Source organism: Tachypleus tridentatus, chromosome 3 (assembly GCF_004210375.1).
Source record: "Tachypleus tridentatus isolate NWPU-2018 chromosome 3, ASM421037v1, whole genome shotgun sequence".
Taxonomy (NCBI): Eukaryota; Metazoa; Arthropoda; class Merostomata; order Xiphosura; family Limulidae; genus Tachypleus; species Tachypleus tridentatus.
Genome location: NC_134827.1, coordinates 61,271,183 through 61,298,635, shown reverse-complemented (window position 1 = coordinate 61,298,635; position 27,453 = coordinate 61,271,183). Strand labels below are relative to the sequence as shown.

Below are 27,453 nucleotides of genomic sequence, written 5' to 3'. Positions count from 1 at the left end.
ACGGCTACGGGATTGTAGGGGGCGTTGCAGTGGATATTAGGTTATTAATTAGTACAGGTATAAAGGTGTTCCCTTATATTGGTTTAATTTTGGTTTTAGTTGCTTTGTAAGTTGGGTGTCTTTGATTTTGCGTTTTTTTTATATTTGTTTTCCTACTTAATATCTGAATGTTTTTTTATGGTTATGCTGTGGTTATTTTATTTTCAGCGTTCATAAACCTGTGAACGTGTTGTTTCAGTGACCAACATTTGGAAAAAAAAAACCTATAACAAGACACAACAATCCAGTAAACATCAAATTTATTCCAAAAACAGGTACAAAAGTACAGTCCATACTATGCAAAAACTATACTGACAAACACAACACTAACATAATTTGTAAAATAGAATGCAACAACTGCCACGACTTCTATGTTGGAGAAACGAGCAGAAAAATGGAAACCAGATTCAAAGAACACAGAAAAAATACCTTCACACGTTTTTGAACTCTACAAACCAAATAAACACAACATAACCATAAAAAAGACCTAGATATTATGTAAAGTAACAAATATAAACAAATGCAAAATGAAAGAAACCCTTTGCATACAGCAACTAAAACCAAAATTAAAGCAATACAAAGGAACACCTTTATACCTATATTAATAAATATAATCAAACATCTGAGCACGCCCTCTACATTCCTACACACATTTGCACAACCCTCTTCAAACATGTGGTCAGTTATCGGTCAGTTACCTCTTTCTCTGTTTGTGAACCTTACAATGACCGAAGAAGGTCGAGACGTTGTTCACTCATCTGCATAAAAAAATTTCTCAACCCAAACCAGCCGTTTTTACATATATATTTTTCTCTACGAAGGGTTTTCTCATCATCACTGAAAATGATCTAGAAAGGTCAAAATGTTGGTCTCTTCTTATCAGTAAAAGTATTAATACCAACCGTTCTGGGAATGGAACGCCTTATTGTTGTTACTTGTTCCAGAAAACAAACAGGCTGGTAGATTTTGATGATCAGTTGGAAGTGACGTATGATTTCTCTTGTCCAACGTATTCGATCTAAATAAGTCAACGCTAACCCGTTTTAATCACTAATATGCTTTTAAAACATACATAACTTTTCAGTTCCGAGAGTGGAGATCTACGTGTTTGCAGGACGAAAAGCCGACCTGCCGTGTAACATCACTCCAAATTATCCAGATGACAGGATATCTCTTGTGCTTTGGTACAACAACAAATCGCCATCTCCACAGTACAGCCTAGACTCTAGAAGTGGAAACTTTGATCGTGCAAGACATTGGAAAAGCGACCAGTTAGCAGCTCGAGCCCATTTTCACATCCACACAGAACCTGCATATTTACAAATAGACCATGTCACTTCAGCGGACGAAAGTGTCTTTACGTGTCGGATAGATTTTGAAAGAGCCAGGACACGCTACCAGGAAGTTGGTCTTAACTTAATAGGTAGGTACTCAACACTTCTAATTATTACGAAAATGAAAGAAAAAATTTTGGGACAGTAATATGTATTATGTAGAATATAGCTTTGGAGTCACTTATTTCAGGAGTGTGTGTGTGTGTTTCCTTATTGCAAAGCCACATCGGGCTATCTTCTGAGCCCACCGAGGGGAATCGGACCGCTGATTTTAGCGTTGCAAATCCGTAGACTTACCGCTGTACTAGCGGGGGGTATATTTCAGGAGCATGGCTTCCCCTAGGATTCAGTGATGAATTTAAGGACTAATAACGCTAAAATTCGGGGTTAGATTTCCCATTTTCGACGGGGCTTTACCTTTAAACAAGCCAACGTATCTACATCAGCAAACAAAGACAAAACAAACTCAGACGTCTTATAAATCGTGATGCAAAGACGTCCAATAGAACTGTGGCTTTTGTGTAACGTTTTAGCACAAATGTTTTAATATTGAAAATGAAACATCGTTGTTAGATAGAATTTCAATTATGATTAAACATTGTTAAACATTTATCCACAGTTTTCGTAATATTACACCCTTTAACTTGGTTAAAGAATAGCTAGTACCTCTGACGACCCAGGGAATTTCTTTTAACATGTTGGTGTTTCTAATTTTCAAAATATATCATAGATTGGTTAAAGCTTTGACCTTGACTTTTCTTACAAATGAACATTATGAGTAAAACTGGTCTACTTCATAAAACTCTAATATCATAATTATATTTTTAAAAGTTTAAAATAATTTTATTTATTATCGACTAATTAATTAAATATTATTTTAATTATTAATTAATTTTCAACTGTAATAACACCACCCTATTGGCACAGACTTACACTACCAGGAGCCAGGTTTCGATTCCAGTGATGGACATAACACATAACCCCTATTGTGTGGCTTTGCGCTTAACTACAAACAAATAAATTCATAGCAGGAAATAGCCTCATGTAATAAAATATTCATAAATGACGTAAAATACGACAGTTTATCAAAATATATCATAAAAATGTGATCACGTAAGACAACGTTGTTTTTGTTTGTTTTAAATATTAGTTCCTCCTAAGAAACCAGTTATCAAAGATCATAAAGGAGTAATACAACAGAGTTTGATTGGACCATACAACGAAGGTGACCAGCTAATTCTTGAATGTGAAGTGATTGGAGGTGAGACGTTTCTTTTATCATTTAATTATTTTAAAAATACCAACTATTAAACTGTGTTATTATAAAACCATTTATGCGGTGTAGACGCTAACACCATAGCTTTAAATGTAATTAATATTGAGAGACAAAGCAGTGATATATCACTGTTTACTTGTTCATTCACATATCTTCAGATATTTGAAACGTTTAAAACTCGGATTATGAGATTATTTCTAATTGTAATAAAACAACAGTTTCCAGATCTTCTTTTAAATAAAGGAGTGATAATTAATTATTTTTCAAATTCAAACAAACTTCCTGCTTTGAAATTACTTAAGCCTAAAGTTATTATTTGATTGAAAAACTGAGCAGTAATGTTTCGTCATGCAACTGATGGGATCTATGAACCACTGATCAATATTTCCTTCCCATGAAAGGTGGTTAAGACTTAAAATGAACCACTGATCAATATTTCCTTCCCATAAAAGGTGGTTAAGACTTAATATGAACCACTGATCAATATTTCCTTCCCATAATGGCCCGGCATGGCCAAGCGCGTTAAGGCGTGCGACTCGTAATCCGAGGGTCGCGGGTTCGCATCCCCGTCGCGCCAAAGATGCTCTCCCTTTCAGCCGAGGAGGCGTTATAATATCACGGTCAATCCCACTATTCGTTGGTAAAAGAGTAGCCCAAGATTTGGCGGTGGATGGTGATGACTAGCTGCCTTCCCTCTAGTCTTACACTGCTAAATTAGGGACGGCTAGCACAGATAGCCCTCGAGTAGCTTTGTGCGAAATTCAAAACAAACAAACAAACAAACAAGCCTTCCCATAAAAGGTGGTTAAGACTTAATATGAACCACCGATCAATATTTCCTTCTCATGAAAGGTGGTTAAGAACTTTATATGAACCACAGATCAATATTTCTTTTCCATAAAAGGCGGTTAAGGACTTAAAATGAACCACTGATCAATATTTCTTTCCCATAAAAGGTGGTTAAGGACTTAATATGAAACACCGATCAATATTTCCTTCCCATGAAATGTGGTTAAGGAATTAATATGAACCACTGATCGATATTTCTTTCCCATAAAAGGTGGTAAATACTGAACCACTGATCAATATTTCCTTCCCATAAAAGGCGGTTAAGGACTTAAAATGAACCACTGATCAATATTTCTTTCCCATAAAAGGTGGTTAAGGACTTAATATGAACCACCGATCAATATTTCCTTCCCATGAAATGTGGTTAAGGAATTAATATGAACCACTGATCGATATTTCTTTCCCATAAAAGGTGGTAAATACTTAATATGAACCACTGATCAATATTTCTTTCCCATAAAAGGTGGTTAAGGACTTAAAATGAACCACTGATCAATATTTCTTTCCCATAAAAGGTGGTTACGTACTTAATATGAACCACTGATCGATATTTCTTTCCCATAAAAGGTGATTAAGTACTTAATATGAACCACCGATCAATATTTCCTTCCCATGAAATGTGGTTAATGACTTAATATGAACCACTGATCGATATTTCTTTCCCATAAAAGGTGGTTAAATACTTAATATGAGCAACCGATCAATAGTTCCTTCCCATAAAAGTTGGTTAAGGACTTAATAGCTTCATTCATGACAAGACGTTTGTTTCTTCCTTTAAAATATCCTTCAGTCATATACAAAAATAAAGATCTTAAATTCACCTGATTGGTTCACGTGCGCTATCTTCGGATAGCTAGAGAAAAAAAAAACCAAAAACTTACGAGATTAAACGCGGCTATCTTGTTATTGGATATAATGGTCAAATATCGGTAAGTGCACACAACTTCCAAATAAACACCAAATAATATAATATAATGTAATAAATAATAAATATCATTGAGTGATAGATTCATTTCTATATAGCTGAAAGTGAAATAATTAAACCACGAATACAACCAGTATCATAATATTTTTGTAGTAAAAATATTGTATAAAATTTGAGATATTGTTAGATTTTGATCGTTCACTTCATATTATTACGAGAAAATTCGGTGTCTGGTATTTTCATATATTGATGAGTTTTCCTTTTCTTAATTCAATCAATCATAAAATAATCTTTATAACTGATATCTTGCATAGTGTTTGGTTATTTAGTCATATATATCTTATACGATTCTTCAGTGCGTTTATGTGTTTTTCTTATAGCAAAGCCACATCGGGCTATCTGCTGCGCCCACCGAGAGGAATCGAACCCCTGATTCTAGCGTTGTAAATTCGTAGACAAACCGCTGCACTAGCAGGGGGTATCATTGTGTTGAATGCATAGTTTTTGACAAAACAAAGAAACGAATTTAACTAATTCTACCACTGAAGTAGCTGAAGCTATGACTTATGAATCAAAAATCTCTATTTGATATGAATATACACAATTCCAAAACGTGTACAAATAAATATATACACCCACAAACACACTGGGAAGTGTAAAGTTGTTGTTTTGAATTAAGCACAAAGCTCAATGGGTTATCTGTGGTCTATCCACCACGGGATCGAAACCCGGTTTGTAGCGTTGGAAATCCACAGACATACCGCTGAGCCACTGGGGGGGAAGAGGAAAGTGTAGAGATAACTTCATAAACGTTATGTTATCTCTGTTTCTCTTGAGAGATATTGGAAATCTATGTTACACAAAAATATGAAGCTACTCTAATGTCATTTCTTTTAGAGAAAGAACATTAAAACACATTTTAATTTGTCAATAAAAGTAATACCTCGGGAGAAGTTTTAATCAAATACAAGGTTCTTGGAATGATATAGGACTATACGAATTTCTAGATTCTTTGAAAGATTTCTGCGTTGTTGTTTTCTTATAAGGAATATGTGTTAACATTTCGTTCTCTGTAATAAAACCAGTATATTGAGATTTAAATATAAACACGCTTTATAGCCAACACACCACTTCCTTGATCGGACAGATAATATGCATTTTACAGGAAATCCACGACCGAAAGTGATGTGGTGGAGAGAATCCGTGTTGTTAGACGATTCTTTTAAAGTTACAGCTGATTTGGTGACTCGGAACGTGCTAAGAATTCCGTCTCTTCAACGTCACGACCTAATGGCAGTCTTTACTTGCGAAGCTACAAACAATGGTCACTCATCACCCACTTCTACGTCAGTAACAGTAGATATGAACTGTGAGTTGAATTTCTAAAACGTATTAATGACTAGTTATATTCCACATTACTTTTTGAGTAATAAGTGTGGTAACGTATCTTCTTTCATGTTGTAAACTAATGATACGTAAGAAAGTTATTCGTTCCTTTTTGCTTCTAAACAAACTTACACAAATATTCTGTATGATTAAAAATAGTTTAATATTAATATCGTTTCAACCTTTACGATGATGAGGTATTCAGCTTATCAGTAATTTAAATGATCATATAGAAATTCACGATATTTAGTGGCAAACTTTGTGGTTACGTTAATATGATAAGTTAGCTCAGATAACACAATGAATCTATCTTTTCTGTGAACTATTTTGACGACTAGAATTAAAGACGAACTGTTTCTTATTAGTCACTCATTAAACTTATAGCTAATAACGCCTGTGTTTTTAACATGTTAAATAATTAGACGTGTTTCGTTGAGTTGTTAACCCATTACACACGTGTTCTTAACTTTATAAGTACCTGTCATCATAATTTAAATTAAAACAGCTTTATTATTAAATATAAGTTTGGAATGTGATAACTTTAGATATACTCTTCAAAAAAAGAAACGCAAAAGGCAAAATTTGAGACAAATTGTTAACAAGTTTATACCGGGTAGTTCTGTTTGACATATGTGAAACTTTGCACATTCACCGCTGAACATCCAAAATCTGCAAAGGCGAAGTCCACGCTCGCTAGTTGAAGTTTAACGTCACTCAACGTCAATAACGAGTATGCCCCCCGTAAGCATCAATAACTGCTTGGCATCTCCTGCCCATGGAAGTGATGAGATGACGAATCACATCCTGTGGAATGGCTGTCCACTCAGCCTGCAAAGCTGCTGCAAGCTGAGGTAGAGTCCGCGATTGAGGTTGGTTGTCGCCGTCGCAGACGTCGGTCCAACTCGTCCCAAAGATGTTTGATGGGGTTTAAATCTGATGATCTGGAGGGCCAGGGAAGAACGTTGATGTTGTGGTGTCTCAAGAAGACAGTGGTGAGTTGGGCTGTGTGAGGACGGGCATTGTCATGTTGAAAAACGTCGTTAACGTTCACAATGATGGGTTGCACTTGGGGCCTAAGAATCTCGTCGACGGTTGCGTACGGTCTCATCGGAAATCCTACGCATCCCTGGTATGGTTGAGGCAGTAGACGTCGCAGTGGTGGTCCTATCCCGAAGGTGACGTAACCGGATGTAGCGATCTTGTGCGGGCGTGGTCACACGAGGTCTGCCAGATCGTGGACGGTCACGAGTTGATCCATGTTGTTGAGGACGATTCCATAGCCTTGTGATGGTGCTTGGGTGGACATTCACAGCTCTGGCAACATCTGATCGAGATTCGCCTGCTTCCAAGCGGGCCCGGCATGGCCTAGTGCGTAAGGCGTGCGACTCGTAATCCGAGGGTCGCGGGTTCGCGCCCGCGTCGCGCTAAACATGCTCGCCCTCCCAGCCGTGGGGGTGTATAATGTGACGGTCAATCCCACTATTCGTTGGTAAAGAGTAGCCCAAGAGTTGGCGGTGGGTGGTGATGACTAGCTGCCTTCCCTCTAGTCTTACACTGCTAAATTAGGGACGGCTAGCACAGATAGCCCTCGAGTAGCTTTGTGCGAAATTTCCAAACAAACAAACAAACAAAAGCTTCCAAGCGACCAATGGCGTTGTTGCATTGTGCTTCAGTCAGTCTTGGCGTAACTGTATTGCGTGTCGGTGGCTTAACACTGAGCTATGGAAACCGAGAACCCGTCACTTTTACAGGGATTTTGCACATGTTGCACTTGTAGAACATGCAGATCTCTCAAACAAATTTATTGGACACGCATGCGTTTTGGTGAAAAAATCTGATGTTTTCCTCCGTTTTCAAAGTGCACGACTTTTATTGTCATTTTGGTCTGACAATCAGTGCCTTAACACGTGTAACATCACATACTCTGAGCTTGTAACGTTCTTACATATATTTCTCTTTAAAATAAAAAATATCCCTTTTGCGTTTCTTTTCTTGAAGAGTATATAATATTTTATAAAAATACGTTTTGGTTTTGTATATGTACTTATTATGGTGACAAAAATTACATTAAATGTAATTGCTGGTATTGTGTCTTATACCTTATAATTTCTAATTCAAATGTTCTTTGTTTTAACATTACACTCAAATACGTATTACGTTGGAGTAACCAGAATGACATCTTTTATTCCACCTAACATAAAAATTGACAATTAATTATTATAAACATATGAACTGATAATAATGTTATATGTTCATTATTTATTAATTTAAATCTGTTTTCATCAGTTTATCACTTATAAAGTGTTTCAGTTCTACTTAACATTATTTAAAATCTACAGTTAAATTGTTATTATTATTTATTCAATAGGCCCCTAGTGGCTCAGCGGTATGTCTGCGGACTTACAACGCTAAAAACCGGGTTTTGAGAGCCGTGGTGGGCAGAGCACAGATAGCCCATTGTGTAGCTTTGTGCTTAACTCAAAACAACAACAGTTTATTCGATTAATAACCTCTCAATTTGATTAACCCTACTTTTAGTGTAATCTCATGTGTTAAGCGACTAAATTTGCAATATTATATAAATTGAATTCCATAGCACAACTGCGAGAACAGTGTTCAAACAGTCTTTTATATATATACAGCTTTTCAGAATATGTAAGTATAATATCTATTGAAAATTCTAATATAGAAATGAAAGAAATCAAATACATATATATATATTCATTATATTAATGGTAACAATCACGCGAGGTACAACAGACGTTAATTGTTATATTAGGCTTGACTAAAAACATAAAACTCTTAATCTATATAATTACGTTATACAGAAGGAATTTTTATCGTAGTCATAAATCTATTTCTCAGACAATCTATAGAGGAAGTTATTGCATATTTTACCATGGATTTCTCCCACTAACTTCTGCGTTTCATTAAAAATCCTATATGTTTTGAGAGAAGTTTCGGACCGAATTTTCATGCTGGTCTATTACGCCAGTCTTGCTTCTAATTCCATTGGCTTCCGCAAGGGCTGTACGGTTACGTAAACACGAGAAAAACAAATTAATCAATCTTTATTTCAAGTTCACAACATTTATTTAAATAAGTTTGGGTTAATTATCTCAGGAAACCGCTATAAGAATATTCTTTAATAAATAATTAGGACATAATTTGCATAAATATTATTAATATCTGCTTTACTCGCTTTAGGCTCGGGTGTTATAACTACAAACCACACCAATAAGAAATAGGTTTATTGACTCTAGAGCGAATCAATTTCAGGCACTATGTTTTTATACTCATAAGAACTTAGAAAAAAATATATATATGTACTGTGTTTACGTTATTTAATAATACTCTTAAACACTGAAAACGTAAATACTGTACTCGAAACACGGTGATGATAATATGGTAATATAACAATAATCAGTGTGCACATTGTGTACGGTTGTTAGTGAGTACAAAGTGGCATAGTATATCTTTACTCCAGTCACAATGGGTACTGAAGTCCGAATTTTTGCGTCGTAAGCTTTCGGAGTGAGTCTTTCAGAGGCAGTCATTAATTTCATACAAAACCTGCGGACTTACAACGCTGAAAACCAGGATTCGATACCGGTGGTGGGCAAATTACAGATAGCCCATTCTGTAGCTTTGTGCTTAACTCAAAACAACAACAACATCATGCATATTTTTTTTTTCTTTACAGTAAATTAAGGTTTTACATTTTGTTACAACTAAAATAGATTCCAGTACAAGGGAAATTTCAACAAACAACCTGCGTAGCGTATTTTTCATAGCTCTTGAAACAGGCCGGCATGGCCAAGCGTGTTGAGGCGTTCGACTCGTAATCCAAGGGTCGCAGGTCCGAATCCCCATCGCACCAAGCATGCTCGCCCTTTCAGCCATGGGTTGTTATAATGTTAGGGTCAATCCCACTATTGGTTGGTAAAAGTGTAGCCCAAGAGTTGGCGGTGGGTGGTGATGACTAGCTGCCTTCCCTCTAGTCTTACACTGCTCAATTAGGGAGAGCTAGCGCAGATAGCCCTCGAGTAGCTTTAAGCGAAATTAAAAAAAAAAAAGCTCTTGAAACCATTATGAATACGTTTTATTTGGAACAGAAACTTATTATGTAAATCACACTGAGTACAGTCTGTTTCAGAGATAGAAGACAACGTCAATGCTTCCCCAAGGCTGTTTTAATTTTCACAGAAAAGGATCAAAAGAAAGAACTCCATCCGAAGTGTGGTTGGTTTATGTGTTTGTGTTTTCTTATAGCAAAGCCACATCTGCTGAGTCCGCCGAGGGTAATCTAACCCCTGACTTTAGCGTTGTAAATCCGTAGAAATACTGCTGTACAAGCAGGGGGCAAAGTTTGGTGGGAATCACATGACTTTGTAGTATAATATGAAAAATAACAAACAATTAAAATTAGGAATATAAAAAAACAAAGTCATTTATACATAAAACTTGTTTTATTTACATACTGACTATACTCCCCAGCCCAGCTAGAAACTGTTTCGGTAGCCATGAATGAATAAATAACTTATTGACCCGACATGACCAGGTGGTAGAACGCATGACTCATAATCTGAAGGTCACGGTTTTGTATTCCTGTCCTTTCAAACATTCTCGCTCTTTCAGCCGTGGGGGCGTCGTTATGTTATGCTCAATCCTGTTATTTGTTGATAAAAGAATAACCTAACAGTTAGCGTGGGCGGTGATGAATAGATGCCTTTCATGTAGTCTTTCACTGTTAAATTAGTGACGGTTATCACGGGTAATCCCCGTGTAGCTTTACGCGAAACTCAGCATAAATAAATTTTACGCATATTCGGAGATATAACATACTTAAGCATTAGGCCCGGCATGGCCAAGTGTGTTAAGGCGTTCGGCTCGTAATAGGAGGGTCGCGGGTTCGAATCTCGGTCGCAGCAAACATGCTCGCTCTCCTCGCAATAAGGGCGTTACAATGTGACGGCCAATCCTACTATTCGTAGATAAAAGAGTAGCCCAAGAGTTGGCGGTGAGTGGTGATGACTAGCTGCCTTCCCTAGCGCAGATAGCCCTCGAGTAGTTTTGCGCGAAATTAAAAAACAACAACAACAAACAAAACAGCCTTTATAAATAACAGTATTAAAACTTTAATCTGCTAGAAAGTAAATTTAACATCTTAATAGGTGTACTGCGGGCCGAGTAGCTTCGTGCGAAATTGAAATTCAAAACAAACTAAACATTACCATATGATAAATTTTTCGGATCAGTTAATTTTATTGATTTAATGGTAAAGTTTTGTTTCACATTATGTTCGTCACATTACGTAGAGATTTAACTGATTCATACTGATAATTTCATTAAATAAGCATCTTTTTCTACAGTATGATGTCTACAGAATAATGTCTACAGTATCATTTATAACGTATGATTTCAACAGTATCATGTCTACAGTATGATGACTACAGTATGATGTCTACAGTATGATTTAAACAGTATGATTTCTATAGAATGATGTCTATTGTATGATGTCTACAGTATGATTTCTACACTGTGATTTCTACAGTATGATGCTTACAACATAATGTCTACAGTATGTTTTCTACACTATGATGTTTACAGTATGATGTCCACAGCATGATTTCTACAGTTTCTACAGTATGATGTCCATAATACGATGTCAACGGTATTATTTCTACAGTATGATGTCTACAGTATTATGTCTACACTATGATGTTTTCCATATGATTTCTACAGTGTGATGACTACATTATGATTTCTACAGTATGATGTCCAGAGTTTGATTTCATCAGTATGATGTGTACAGTATCATTTCTACAGTATTATTTCTAGAGTATGATTTCCTCAGTATGATTTCTATAGCATGATAACTACAGCATGAGGTCTAAAGTATGATGCATACGGTATGATTTCTACAGCATGATGTTTACACTATGATGTCTACAGTATGAATTCTACACTGTGATTTCTACAGTATGATTTATATTGTATGATTTCTATAGTATGATGCTTACAGTATAATGTCTACAGTATGATTTCTACAGTATCATGTCTATAGTATTATTTCTACAGTATGTTTATAAAGTATGATGTCCATAGTACTATGTCTAAAGCATGATGTCTATATTATGATTTCTACAGTATAAAGTCTACACTATGATGTCAACACTATGACTTCTACAGTATGATATTTAAAATACGATGTCTACAGTATGATTTTTACAGTTTGATGTCTACAGTGTGATTTATTCAGTATCAGGTCTACAGTATGATTTCTAGAATTTGATGTCTACTGTATGATTTCTACAGTTTGTTTTTACAGAACGATATCTACAGTATGATTTATTTCTGCAATATCATTTATACAGTATGATGTCTACAGTATGATTTATTTCTACAGCATCATTTATACGGTATGATGTCTACTGTATGATTTGTGCAGTTTAATGTCTAAAATATGATATTTACAGTATGATTTCTACACTATGGTATCTACAGTATGATATCTACACTATTATGTCTGCAGTATGATTTTTACCGTATGATGTCTGTAGTGTGATTTATTTCAACAGTACCATTTATACAGTATGACGTCTACAGTATGATTTGTAGAGTATGATGTCTACTGTATGACTTATACAGTATGATTGAAACTGTATGATTTCTTCAGTATGAGGTCTACAGCATGATTTCTACAATATGATGTCTACAGTATGATTTAAACAGTATGATGTCTACTATATGATGTGCACAGTATGATTTATACAGTATGATATCTACAGTATGAATTCTACAGTAGGATTTCTACACTATGATTTCTACAGTATGATGGCTACAGTAATATTTCTACAGTATGATGTCTACAGTATGATTTCTACAGAATGATTTATACAGTGTGATGTCTACAGTATGATTTATACAGTATGATTTCTACAGTATTAGGACTACAGTATGATTTATACAGTATGAGGACTACAGTATGATTTCTACAATATGAGTCTACACTATGATGTCTACAGTATGATTTCTACTGTCTGATGTCTACAATATGATGTTTACAGTAATATTTCTAACGTATGATGTCTACAGTATGATTTATACAGTGTGATGTCTACAGTATGATTTATACAGTATGATTTATACAGTATGATTTATACAGTATCAGGACTACAGTATGATTTCTACAGTATGATGTCTATAGTATGACTTCTACGGTATGATGTCTATTGTATGATTTCTACAGTATGATGTCTATTGTATGATATCTACAGTATGATGTCCATTGTATGATTTCTACAGTATGATGTCTATTGTATGATTTCTACAGTATTATGTCTATAGTATGATGTCTACTATATGATGTCTGCAGTATGATGTCTATTGTATGATTTCTACAGTATGATGTCTACTATATGATTTCTATTGTATGATACCTACAGTATTATTTCTACAGTATGATGTCTACAGTATGATATCTACAGTATGATTTCTACAGTATGATATCTACAGTATGTTTTCTACAGTATGATATCTACAGTATGATGTCTACTCTACGATTTCTACAGTATGACGTCTATTATATGATGTCTACTATATAATGTCTATTGTATGATTTCTACAGTATGATGTGTATTGTATGATTTCTACATTATGATGTCTACAGTATGATGTTTACAGTATGATTTCTACAGTATGATGTCTATTGTACGATTTCAGCAGTATAATGTGTACAGTGTGATTTCTACAGTATTATTTCTACAGTATGATGTCTACTATATGATTTCTACAGTATGATGTTTACAGTATGATATCTACAGTATGATGTCTGCAGTATGATATCTACAGTATGATGTTTACAGTATGATGTCTACAGTATGATGTTTACAGTATGATTTCTACAGTATGATGTTTACAGTATGATGTCTACAGTATGATGTTTACAGTATGATGTCTATAGTATGATGTTTACAGTATGATTTTTACAGTATGATGTCTATAGTATGATGGCTACAGTAATATTTCTACAGTATGATGTCTACAGTATGATTTCTACAGAATGATTTATACAGTGTGATGTCTACAGCATGATTTATACAGTATGATTTCTACAGTATTAGGGCTACAGTATGATTTCTACAATATGAGTCTACACTATGATGTCTACAGTATGATTTCTACTGTCTGATGTCTACAATATGATGTTTACAGTAATATTTCTACCGTATGATGTCTACAGTATGATTTCTACAGTATGATTTATACAGTGTGATGTCTACAGTATGATTTCTACAGTATGATTTATACAGTATGATTTCTACAGTATGATGTCTATAGTAAGACTTCTACGGTATGATGTCTATTGTATGATTTCTACAGTATGATGTCTATTGTATGATATCTACAGTATGATGTCCATTGTATGATTTCTACAGTATGATGTCTGCAGTATGATTTCTACAGTATGATGTCTATTGTATGATTTCTACAGCATTATGTCTATAGTATGATGTCTACTATATGATGTCTGCAGTATGATGTCTATTGTATGATTTCTACAGTATGATGTCTACTATATGATTTCTATTGTATGATATCTACAGTATTATTTCTACGGTATGATGTCTACTATATGATTTCTACAGTATAATGTTTACAGTATGATATCTACAGTATGATGTCTGCAGTATGATATCTACAGTATGATGTCTACAGTATGATTTCTACAGTATGATGTTTACAGTATGATTTCTACAGTATGATGTTTACATTATGATTTCTACAGTATGATGTTTACAGTATGATGTCTACAGTATGATGTTTACAGTATGATGTCTACAGTAAGATATCTACAGCATGATATTTACAGTATGATGTTTATGATTACATCTACCTTCTTATGCTTAATAATATTTTGATGTGTCTGTTTATTACTTAGTGTAATCAGTATAAGATGTAAAGATATCCAAGCTTCACAAATGTCAAATTCATTTCGATTTAGTTTTTCATATTTTTATCTACCATTCTTCCAGAGCAGCAATTATGGATAAATCAAATATTAAGATGTACCTTTAAAGTGTATGTGTGGTCAAAATGCACATGACAGTTTTTTAAAAGAACGTACGGGTCTCACGATGTTACAAAGAGTACATCTTGTCCAATTTAGTGTCATATCTCTCGTTTTCCCAAAATAGATATAGTATTTATATTTTAATAGCATCATATAGCAATTGTTTTTCATTTTTACCTTTTTTAATAAATTTCTAGGCCTAATTCCACCACTTTTGGAAATCACAACTTTTCCTAATGCTTTGGCAATATCTTTGGCTTGCTTCAATAGAAAATTACGTTCCGGATATGCTTTAGCACAACTGCGACTAATCAATATATTATATATTTATTTTTACTCCTAGTTTAGTCGTTGGCTTTTGTATTTATTAATGCAGTGATGGAGTGATACGTTCACAAGGTTGATGTACTTATTATACTAATTATTTTATTGTTTTACCTTATGAGTCTAATCATTATAATACGATCGTGTAACTATTTATACAATAAATCCATAATTAGGGAATACTAGCTTCATATTTGCCAATTATCATCTTGAAGCAATATATTTCAATATATAAAACTACATTAACACAGAATATATTTCTCATGTTTAACCTGTTGAAGTGTAGACTGGCATAAAAAAAAATATACACATTTTCAGAATTATGTACAATGACGCAACCGTGGAGTTATAAGATGTAAATAGACTGACTCTTTGTTTCAAAACAAAGCCACAGCGAGCTATCTTGTGTTTCCATCGCGAGGAACTCGAACATCGGATTTAATCGTTCTAACTCTACAAATTTACCCTGTCTCAGTGAGGTTTATTTGTTTGTTTTGAATTTCGCGCAAAGCGACACGAGGGCTATCTGCGCTAGCCGTCCCTAATTTAGCAGTGTAAGACTAGAGGGACGGCAGCTAGTCATCACCACCCACCGCCAACTTTTGGACTACTCTTTTACCAACGAATAGTGGGATTGACCGTCACATTATAACGCCCCCACGGCTGAAAGGGCGAACATGTTTGGTGCGACTGAGATTCGAACCTGCGCCCCTCGGATTACGAGTCGAACGCCTTAACCCACCTAGCCATGCCGGGCCGTCTCAGTGAGGTGAACATTGTAACACCAATTGGTATTTATAAAGTTTGACATTGCAATCTTTTAAAAAATTATACTTTATAAAGAAGACGTTCAGTTAGAAACGGGATTTGTTTTAACACCCGGACACACGTAAATTACTTACGAAGAATACGAAACTAATGTTAGTTCACTATCCAACAGCTGTTAGAATGATAACACAGGGCTTCTTACTTCTTCCGTTTTGCAATAACTCGTATATACCGTTCATATATAAACCCGACGTAGCAGAAACCGGGACAGGTTGGCTGAGAATCACTCATTATTAATTTTCATAGAGTAAAATATAGTATTGAACATCATGATATTCATATACAGGAAACATTCCATTACAATAGTATGTTACCCATATTTCCAGTTCTATTTAGTATTATGTGACATTGAATTTTAGGGTCCGTTTTTATATTACTTTTAGACAACTGGTGTTTTGAACACAAATTATGGAGGAAATTTGTTGTACGTGAATGGCCTTGAGTTAATAAAAGTTTGTTTGTTTGTTTTGAATTTTTCGCAAAACTACACGAGGGCTATCTGCACTAGCCGTCCCTAATTTAGCACTGTGGGACTAGAGGAGAGATGGATTATCATCACCACCCACCGCCAGCTCTTGGGCTTCTCTTTCACCAACGAATAGTGGGATTGGCCGCCACATTATAACGTCCCCACGGCTGAAAGGGCGAGCACGTATGGTGTGACGGGGAATCGAACCCGCGACCCTCAGATTGCGATTCGAGCGCCTTAACAACCTGCCCATCCCAGGTCATATATGACTGATGTCTTCCTGTGAACATTATAAACGTTACAGGTTACGTTTGTTGACGGTACACTGATGTGCAAGTCTTACAAGACCTCACTTCAATAACAATTGCACGTTTATCGTTAACGCTAAGTTTCAAAATTAGCATTTCAACTTTTCCTAAAAAGTATTAGATATCAATGTATTTATCGATTTAACAAATTATCGACACTTTATCAAGGTTGGAGAGGGATATTCCTCTGACAATAAAGTTTTATCATTATTTCTAACCTTGCCACATACTGCAATTTGTTTTTACAATTTTTATTGGCTAAGATACTTATGTATAGATTTGGAAATATGTTCTTAACGTAATCGTTTGTTCGTCTATTGCATTATGTGTACAGCTATTTCAGCACTAATTTTGAAAATATACATTAGAGGTAAGGAAGCTAATGAATTTCACCCGATGCCAACTCTTAGGATAATCTTTCACCACCAGCTTAGCGGTAACGCCGCAATGTCTCACGGCCAAAATGGCAAGAGTATTCAATGGCAGTATTCGAACCCAAAACTTGCAGCTTACGAGTCGATCAGGCTAACCACTAGGTTACGTCAGCCCATCCTGGCATAAATATACCATGTCAAGTTACTGATAAGCTCTTGCATCAGAGTAATACTTTTTATAACAGAAACGACCTTTAACCCTACGATAAATTAACCATGTCACTTTACATATAATTAAGTTTTTATTGCTGTTTTGTCTTCTTTCTTTCTTTCATCTTCTTTCAAACATTGTTTTCAATCTACGCCCATTCCTTTTTGAATAATTTGAAATTAATTTCAAAATTGGTAGAGTAATAAATATATTTAATATAATACATTTTGGGCTCCTGTGCGGTCATATTTACAGCAATCAGAATAAAAACTGGTAAAATTATAAGTTTTCACGCTCCCAACACACTGACGTATAAGCATTTGGATTCAGTTAGATTTTTAGGTAGGTCAAATAAACCACAAATGTTTAATTTTGTGGTTTTGTGTCTGTTATTTTGGCTATGTTTCACCCAATTTACAAGAGATTTGTCCACAACGATACTTTTTTTACACGTCCGACACACTGACGAACAAAAATGGCGGATTTGCTCATTTCTAGTAATTATTGAGAGGTCAAGAGGTCAGAAAAACATATTTTAAGGATATTTGGCACTTAATCCGTCGACTAATTTACATGTGACTTGGTAAAAAGATACCTTCTTACAAGTTTATACATATTCTTAAAATATGGGATAATCCCATTTATTGTCACTTTAAGGGTCAAAAGTTCAAGTAAACCCATAATGTTAGGGGCGTTGGTCAATTATTTAACGTTCTTTTGACCAGTTTACATGGATATGGTGCAAAAATACTCTTTCAGGTCCCAAAGATATGGACATTTTTTTTGTTTTGCTCAATCTTTTAGCGAGGAAAGTACAATTAGGAATCTTCATGAAATATTGATGTCTATTTCAGTTTGTATGAGATTTGTTAGAAAAACTATATTATTAATATACAGTGGCAGAAACAGCTTTTGATTTTCTATGTTTTTTAAAATTTTTCTGGGCCCGGCATGGCCAAGCGTGTTAAGACGTGCGACTCGTAATCTGAGGGTCGGGGGTTCGCATCCCCGTCGCGCCAAACATGCTCGCTCTTTCAGTCGTGGGGGCGTTATAATGTGACGGTCAATCCCACTATTCGTTGGTAAAAGAGTAGCCCAAGAGTTGGCGGTGGGTGGTGATGACTAGCTGCCTTCCCTCTAGTCTTACACTGCTAAATTAGGGACGGCTAGCAGAGATAGCCCTCGAGTAGCTTTGTGCGAAATTCAAAAACAAACAAACAAGATTTTTCTAGAATCAATATTGGAATTGAGTGGCAGAGACATGTCGCATTCGACTACGAATATTCAACTCTTTAGTTTTCTGCTTTATTTATACAAGTTAAGCGTTTTACAGAGTTATAAACGGATCTAAAAGCTTCATTTGATGCACTATTCACGAATGATGGGCTCAAAGAGGGAGATACAAGTACATACAACGTATACCTTGCATTAATTGTCCTGCCGATTCATTTTCTAATATAGCACCCCGCTAGTACAGCGGTATGTCTCCGGTTTTACAACGCTAAAATCAGGGGTTCGATTCCCTTCGGTGGGCTCAGCAGATAACCCGATATGGCTTTGCTATAAGAAAAACACACAGTAACAAGCTCCCAGCAGCTCAGCGGTATGTCTGGGACTTACAACGCTAAAATCAGGGTTCGATTACCTTCGGTGGGCTCAGCAGATAGCCTGATGTGGCTTTGCTCTTAAAAAAAACACACACAACACACTCGTTTTCTCTGCATTGGTTATAACGAGCAACATATAATTATTTATATAAAAAAATCATCCTTTTATCTGAGTATAATATTGAAGAAACTTACTTTAAATATCCAAATATACATATTACAACCAATATGAAAAAGTGACATGTTTATATCGCTTCATATCAAAGATCATACCTTTTATTATATGAAATAATTAATTCTATCTTTTCTATTAACACTACAGTTAGGCCTCTTGCAGTGAGCCTAAAGGGAAAAAGAAAGCCACTTTCGGCTGGAAAGTTTGCTCAAATCGAATGTCACTCCGTTGGTTCTCGGCCACCAGCGGTTATATCTTGGTGGAAGGGAAACACTCAAATAAAATCGACTAAGTCTGTAGTGTCTGTCAACGGAAATGCCACCACCAGCATCTTAGCATTTAAACCAACGATTAAGGACAATGGACTATATCTGTCATGTGTAGCAGAAAATCCGTTGATTAAAGACCATCGTGTTGAAGCTGGTTGGACACTTAAAATACACTGTAAGTGGATGGCGCTGTGATTGTTCACCTTGATGGATAACAAAAAAAAAAAGCAAATTATATATATATATATATACTGCAAATAGTGTGTTAGAAAAACATTGAGTTTGAGAAATTAATGAAAGACAAAATCACGAAACCCGATGACCCCAGCGCTTTCAAAAGATAGACCTTTCGTCATCAACATATAATCCGATAAGTAAAAGGTCGTTTCTCATTTCGAAACGCTCGGATTATAGTGTTTCGTATCTTCATCTTTAATTAACACGTTTAACCTTTTGATAATGTATTCTTGGCGAAAAACGTGCATCTATAGCGATCATTAGTTCGTTTTCGATGTGATATTATTAATGAAGCTATTATTTATAAACAAATAATTAAACTGGTATTCGTCATCAAACTAAATTATCTAAATAAACACACGTGTTTACAGAGCAGATAATAGTCGTAAAATTTGGCAGAACCTCGAAACCGGTTCAGATTTGTAATGTGATAAATTACTAGCCCTAATTCGTTCGATAATTTCAATTTTTTGACAGAGGAAAGAAGTATATTAAAACCGATTCGAGTGGAATGAAATTATCTAAAAATCCATCGAAACAGTAGTAAAGACAAGGTTTTGAGAACAGAATATGAATATCTATAGGATAACCTATGCCTGATAATCAATAAGAAATTAATCTATTTATTCATACTGCTGTATGTTAATTAATTTTATCCTAAGTTTCAGGTTTTATTCTGTCTAATTATAAGAAGTCATGAGGAGGTCAGTTTCTGTTATACTGGTGACCCGTATTCCATCTGGAAAGTCTAGTGCATTATTCACTCGAGTGTGGCAGGAAATTCGAATTTAAGCATTATAAATCACCAGACGATCTTAATGTGTTCCTCCGCGTGTGTTATGTTGTCAGTATGTTTATGTAAATTTTTATAATACATGACATATTGAATACGCTTAATTTTTTATAGGCACCAGAAACTTCTAAAATTGTATATGTATTAACCATAATAGTACACCCTTCTTTTCTTCATTTCGAGATGGTGAATATTTATTACTGCTCAAAATGCTTTGAATTTAATAAAAATATACACAGTATTCTAACACTAGTGTTAATACACCTTCGTATTACTCCAGACCTACCTCGACTGTCTCTTCGCCTCGGAAGTAAGTTACGTCATAGCCATATACAAGAAGGAAATGACGTGTATTTTGAGTGTAACGTCGACGCAAGTCCGGAAACTAGAGATATCGTCTGGAAATTTGAAGGAGAAGAAATACAAATCAACCCAGCGGCGGGAATTATTGTCAGCAACCAGACGCTGGTTCTACAACATGTAAAACGGACCAGTAGAGGGCGTTATACTTGTTCAGCAACCAATACCGAGGGAGTTGGAGAAAGTAATCCGGTTATCCTCAGGGTACAGTGTAAGCATGTGACAGAAATATTTTAAAAGTTTAGATTTTTGTCGATTCTTGTATTTTACAAATTATTAGTTTTCTCTAACTTTTGCTTTAATTAAATTATGTGCAAAAGCTAGTTTCTTACTGTTGATAAATAACTATCTGACATTACACCACTTAAAGTTATTTTGAATGACTTCAAACACCAGAAAACCACCGGGTTTCTACATCCATGCGGGCCCAACATGGCCAGGTGGTTAAGAAGCTCAGCTCGTAATTTGAGGGTCATGGGTTCGAATCCCTATCACACTCAACACGCTTGCCTTTTCAGCTGTAGGTGCGTCATAATGTAACGGTTAATTCTACTATTCGTTAGTAAAAAAAAAAAGCAGCTCGAGAGTTGGCGGTGGGTGATAATGATTTGCTGTCTTCCCTCCAGTCTTACACTGCTAAATTAGGGACAGCTATCGCACATAGCCCTCGTGTAGCTTTGCACGAATTTCAAAACAAAGAGTACCCATGGCGGGTAGAGCACATATAGCCCATCGCGTAGCTCTCTGCTTAACTTCAAGCAAAACATATTTTAATGAAAGGGCGAAAAACATATACTTTGTTGTTTTGGTTTTTGTGTTTAGCCACTGTAAGTCACGTGCTCCTTAAACTGAGAATAGCGAGTAGAACAGTGACACGTGTCATTCAGCTGTATTTGATTGAAATAGTTAGAACGAGTTGTGACACTCGGGTTAAAACTACGGCTTGTCTTATACGATAAGTTATTGTCTGTTTGTTTGTTTTCCAATTTCGCGCAAAGCTACACGAGGGCTATCTGTGCTAGCCGTTCCTAATTTTACAGTTTAAGACTAGAGGGAAGGCAGCTAGTAATCACCATCAACCGCTAAGTCTTGGGGTAGTCTTTTACAAATGAATAGTGGGATTGACTGTGACATTAGAACGCCCCCACGGATGAATGGGCGAGTATTTTTGGTATGACATACTCCAAAAAAAATCGTCCTAGGATTTATTTCTCAAACACCCTGTTTTTTCTTAATGTTATGTTTGCAAGACTAAATAAAATTGAGTTTATACTTTAAGCCATTTTTAAAGTGAACATTTTGGAACCAGAAATGAACAAACAACTGATAGAGACAAGCGTTAAATCTTTAATTAGTTGTAATTTACGTTTCATAATTTTACACTACTTTACTTCTTTCCTATAATATTTTATGTTCAAATACTTTTTTATTAATTTAGAAAACACCTAAATACCGGATAATTTTGACTATTGTAACACGGGAAACACACAGTTATTTATATTGTTTCATTATAGCGTATTTCTCAATATGTAAGTTATGACAGCGAAACTTACATTTGTAGATTTTCAATATTTATACGTCTTTTAAGACTTTTAGTCCAGCGATTTTTTTAACACATAAGTATGTTTACTGCGTAAGTAAGAAAATGGTTTCATATTATAAACTACATTTAAACTTTAAACATTATAAATTAACAACGAATGTGTTTACCATTTTCCTTTAAATTTTGATTTTGTAAAGTACTTCAACTGTTCAGTATTCCTCAACTAATTTGTAAAGAACCGTTGTAGTTGATGTTGTAGAAAGATAAAAGCACAATAGTTAGGAATTACTAAATGAATCGTCTGGTTATCGTTAAGCCTAATGCCACAAACGAAATGGTCGATTTGTTCTCTGACCACCAGAACATCGTGAACCGGTTTTTCGCGCCATCAGCTTTTAAATTCACCATTAACCCACTAGGAAGCGATACTATATCCTATGCGTTCATTTATTTTTATTTTTTTTTGTAGCTTACAGAAACAAATATAACATTGAGGGAATCGCTTCAGAAATATCTGAGTCTTTGATCTATTATAACAAAAATAATATTTTGTAAAACAATATAAATGAAGTCGGAATTATTAGTTTCCTCTTGCGTGTCAATAGACGCTCCTGTTTGTAAGCCTGGTCAGAAGAGTATTTACACAACGACCGAAAACGAGCCCATACACATCACCTGTGACGTCGAAAGCGATCCAGAAGACGTCAAGTATAGATGGAGTTTCAACAACTCTCACGACAATTATTACCTGAGTAACTTTAACTTCCACAAAACAAGAAGCACAGTAATATACACGCCAAGGTCAAAGTATGAATTCGGGAGTATATCCTGCTCTGCCTCCAATAGTGTGGGAAATCAAAACGTTCCGTGTGTGTACTATATCCTTTCAGAAGGTAAGATAATTTGATATAAATGGTTTTCAGTGAAAACATAAGACGAAATTAAGATAATTTGATATAAATGGTTTCCAGTGCAAACATAAGACGAAGGTAAGATAATTTGATATAAATGGTTTTCAGTGCAAACATAAGACGAGTTAAAATAATTTGATATAAATGGTTTTCAGTGAAAACATATTACGAAAGTAAGGTAATTTGATATAAATGATTTTCAGTGCAAGCATAATAATACGAAAGTAAGATAACACGATGTAACAAATATTTTACTTTTTCATGTTCATTTCCCAATTACGCATGCCTAAAGTAAATGTAAAATACCATTTTTAATCTTCAAACTTTGCTTTTGTAACCTGGGTAATGAGATTTTCGAATTTACCCATTTTCCAGAACATTCCAGGTAGATTCATTGTTGAGTAGCTGATAAAGAATTTTCTCGAACTTACAAGAATTTTCAGAACTTTCTAGAATGTTGTAGAACTTACGAGAATTTTCAAAAACCTTTCAGTTTAGTTCTAGCTGCCTAAGTGGACATATAGACCTATCTGATTTTATCAGATATGGCATCAAGAAGCTGCCAGCATTCTCCAGATGCATTCTGCAATGTATGTGGCCAATTTATCAAAACAAGAGTGAAAAAGTACTCTGTGACAGCATCTGTTAAAATGTGTGAAGCCTACAAGACATATTTCGGTATGCTTGTTAGGGATCAAGATAAACCATGGACATCTCATATTATGTGTAAACAAAAAACTCTAGAAGGTAAGACGGACAATTTTTGCTTGCTTAAATAGTAAGATTTTATATTATACAAATTTTAGACCTTTTAAAACTTAAATATCTTTTTTTATTTCCGATAGTATAGAAAAATATCACATATAAAATATTTTTCATGAACCTCTTACACATTAGTTGTGGATGAAATAAATTTATTCTTCATTCATAAAAACAATTTTATTTTCCTGTTTTGCAGGACGGTACAGAATGGAAAGAGAGCCATGAAGTTCACTATTCCAAGAACTTGGCGTGAACCCACTGACCACTCAAGTTATTGCTACTTCTGCATGGTGGACCCTTCCAAATGTCGGGCTGGCAAGAATGCGTTGCTATCATATATCCGGACCTTCCATCATCCACCGCCCCAGTGCCACCCTGCTCTAAGGTCTTAGTACCCACTCCGCCAGAGAGAAAGCAGCTATCCTCAGAAGAGAGCAGCAAATCAGAAGAGGAGGTAGACGTTGAAGATCCAGATTACAATTTCAGAGGTGCACCTGGTGAGAGAAACTCATACTACTCCAATTAGTGAGACCTTAATGACTTGATCAGAGATCTTGCTGTAACAAAGTCGAATACCGAGCTCTTGACATCTAGGCTCAAGGAATGGGATTCGTAAATGAAAGTGTGCAAGTCGCAAGTCAGAGGAAACGTCACAGACATTTCTCCAGCTTCTTCACTCGTCAAGATGGGCTCTGATTCTGCCACAGTGTGTCCAGACTGTGTGAGGCAATTGGAATTGTCTGCAACCCGAACATGTGGCGCCTCTTCATTGATATCTCATCCAGAAGCCTCAAAGCTGTGCTGCTCCATAACGGGAATAAGTGTCCGTATCTTACCCTGGGTCTTTCGGTGCACCTCAAAGAGTAATACAACAGCATCAAGACCTTGCTAGAAGCCTTGAAGTATGATGAGTATGGCTTGGAGGTTACCGGAGATTTTAAAATGGTGGCATTCCTGATGTGTCTTCAAGAAGGCTTTACCAAGTTTCCCTATTATCTTTGCCTTTGGGACAGCTGGGACGCCGCAGCGCACTACAAAAGGAAGCACTGGCCACAACGGACCGAGTTCTCTGTGAAGAGACACAATGTCAAGTTTGAGCCAGTAGTGGACCTCCAGAAGGTGATGTTCTCACCATTGCACATAAAATTGGGTCTTATGAAACAATTTGTCACAGCTCTTGATAAGAAGACTGCAGCCTTCAAGTACCTTCGAGACTTCTTCTAACTGTCTGAGGCAAAGGTCAACGGTGGTGTTTTCGTTGGACCCCAAATAAAGAAGATCCTGGAGTGCACAGAATTCCCCAAGAAGCTCAGTAGGAAGTTAAAAGAAGCTTGGGGCAGCTTTGTAGCAGTGGTTCTGAGCTTCTTGGCCGAAAATTATGAGGAAATGGTTGAGGTTCTGGTGAAGAACTACAGCAAAATGGGCTGCACGATGTTCCTGAAAGTCCATATCCTTGACGCTCATCTTGATAAATTCAAGGAGAACATGGGAACATACTCAGATGGGCAAGGCGAACGCTTCCACCAAGGTATACTGGACTTTGAACGCCGCTACCAAGGAGCGTATAACGAAAACACGATGGGAGACTGTAATTGGGGGCTGATATGTGAAAGTGATTTACATTACAGTCGCAAATTTCGAAAAACTACTCACTTCTAAACATTTTTGTATAGCTTTAGTATAAATACATGTAAATATGGATTCATATGCTGTTTTATTCAGACCATATGTAAATGAAAATGTGCAAATTTTCCCGTTTTTACTTATAAACTAGGTTAATTTCTAAATTTCACAAAAGCAAAGTTTGAAGGGAATTTTCTGTACAACGTAAGCAATTAAGAAATAACACATACTATCCAGGAACAAAACATAGCGTTGTTTGATATGAATGGTTTTCAGTGCAAATATAAGACATTGCAGCTCATAATTTCTTTCTGATACTGATGTAGCTGATGTATTATGATATTTATACGTTTCGAAATAAGTATACAATTATTATCTCGACTTTAACTCATTAGAAGCATGGCAAAGTGGTTAGGAGGTTGACTCGTAATCTGAGGGTCGCAGGTTCAAATCACTTCACACCACACATGATCGGCCCATCCTAAAACCGATAGCTTTAAATACATCGATTATTATTGACATTTAAGCGGATTTGTATTTTACAGGAAAACCTAATAGTATTTAGAAATGAATCTGATGACCGCGAAAGTTAATTAACAGTTGTTTATATAATAAGAAAATATTTAAAATCACATTGTCTTCCTTGCACACCTTCTGGTTGTTATCACACACTGGACAGAATTAAGAAGTTACAATGTGTTGCGACATGTATTTCAAAATACAAAATACTCTAAACAGGAGGTAGTGTGTCGTTGAAGAACAGAGATTTCTCAAACCATCTACTCGAAATATTCCGTTGGGAACTGGGATAAATAGACAAAGATGCGATTACGTGTTGTTGATAACTTGAGTAGGTTTATAGTAATTGGGTTTAGTCTCAAGTGAGAGAAATGCTGAGAAAAGGAAGAGGAAAAACCTCTTAACTTCTGGTTTTACAGATTTTCACGGATCTCGTATAATGTTCTGAAAAGATAAAGAATTCCAGATAAAGAATGTTCTTAATTAATCCGAATTGGATTAGTAAGCTCACTCATTCACTTAAAGATTTAGCATAGTGAATCCTAGTCTGAAGTGGTGTTCTGTGCTTTTCTAAAAGCAAAGCCACATCAGGCTATCTGCTGAGCCTACCGAAGATAATCGAACCCCAGATTTTAGCGTTGAAAATTCATAGACGTACCGCTGTACTAGCGGGGGGGGGGGCGGTTTGTAGAGGAAGGAATTCATTGCACTTGGTAGGAAATAAGTTGAAATATGATGTTTTTTTTTTGTGTTCGGAATATTTACAAAATGCGCTTATTTTGCAGTGATTGTATTTCTATTATTTCTATTGTATTTCTGATTGTATTGTATTTAGGTATTTCTTAGTTCCCTATTATTCACTCAGCTTAGCTACTTCTCTTTATGTACGAGCAAAATTTTTACATATATACTTCTCGTAACACATCCGTAGTTAGATTTACATTTTATAATGGTCACTTTATCAATAATGGTCACGCTTCTCAACGCAGCTCTACTGTAACGTAGTGCAGCCAAACAAAAGGCGTTAGACCGAAACGCGCCCTAAGCAAACGTTTCATTTTAAGTCGTGCTTTCTAAATTTGTTTGTTTCATGTAAGTGTGGATATTTTTTTCTCAACGCTATTCGAAAAAAACTACGCTAACACAATTTTAAAGCGGATAATTATATTTAACTAGCATGTTTCAAAACTACACTTCCCCTCATGTAACCTGTTTTAACCTGTTCAGTGCTGTAGATAACTCTTCCAAGCCGATC

At 35.6% G+C, this 27,453-nt stretch overlaps 1 protein-coding gene across 2 annotated transcripts in view; it reads left to right on the top strand.

The window, feature by feature from the left end:
* The window catches only part of LOC143246954 (neural cell adhesion molecule 2-like), a 171,146-nt gene that overhangs the window by 127,552 nt on the left and 16,141 nt on the right, over positions 1–27,453 (top strand). For both annotated transcript variants that reach the window (XM_076494224.1, XM_076494223.1), the window contains exons 2-7: positions 1,124–1,462; positions 2,524–2,634; positions 5,589–5,792; positions 19,329–19,625; positions 20,761–21,051; positions 22,989–23,276. In XM_076494224.1, coding sequence (XP_076350339.1) covers positions 1,124–1,462; positions 2,524–2,634; positions 5,589–5,792; positions 19,329–19,625; positions 20,761–21,051; positions 22,989–23,276 — 1,530 coding nt within the window. The remainder of the gene's footprint in view (positions 1–1,123; positions 1,463–2,523; positions 2,635–5,588; positions 5,793–19,328; positions 19,626–20,760; positions 21,052–22,988; positions 23,277–27,453) is intronic.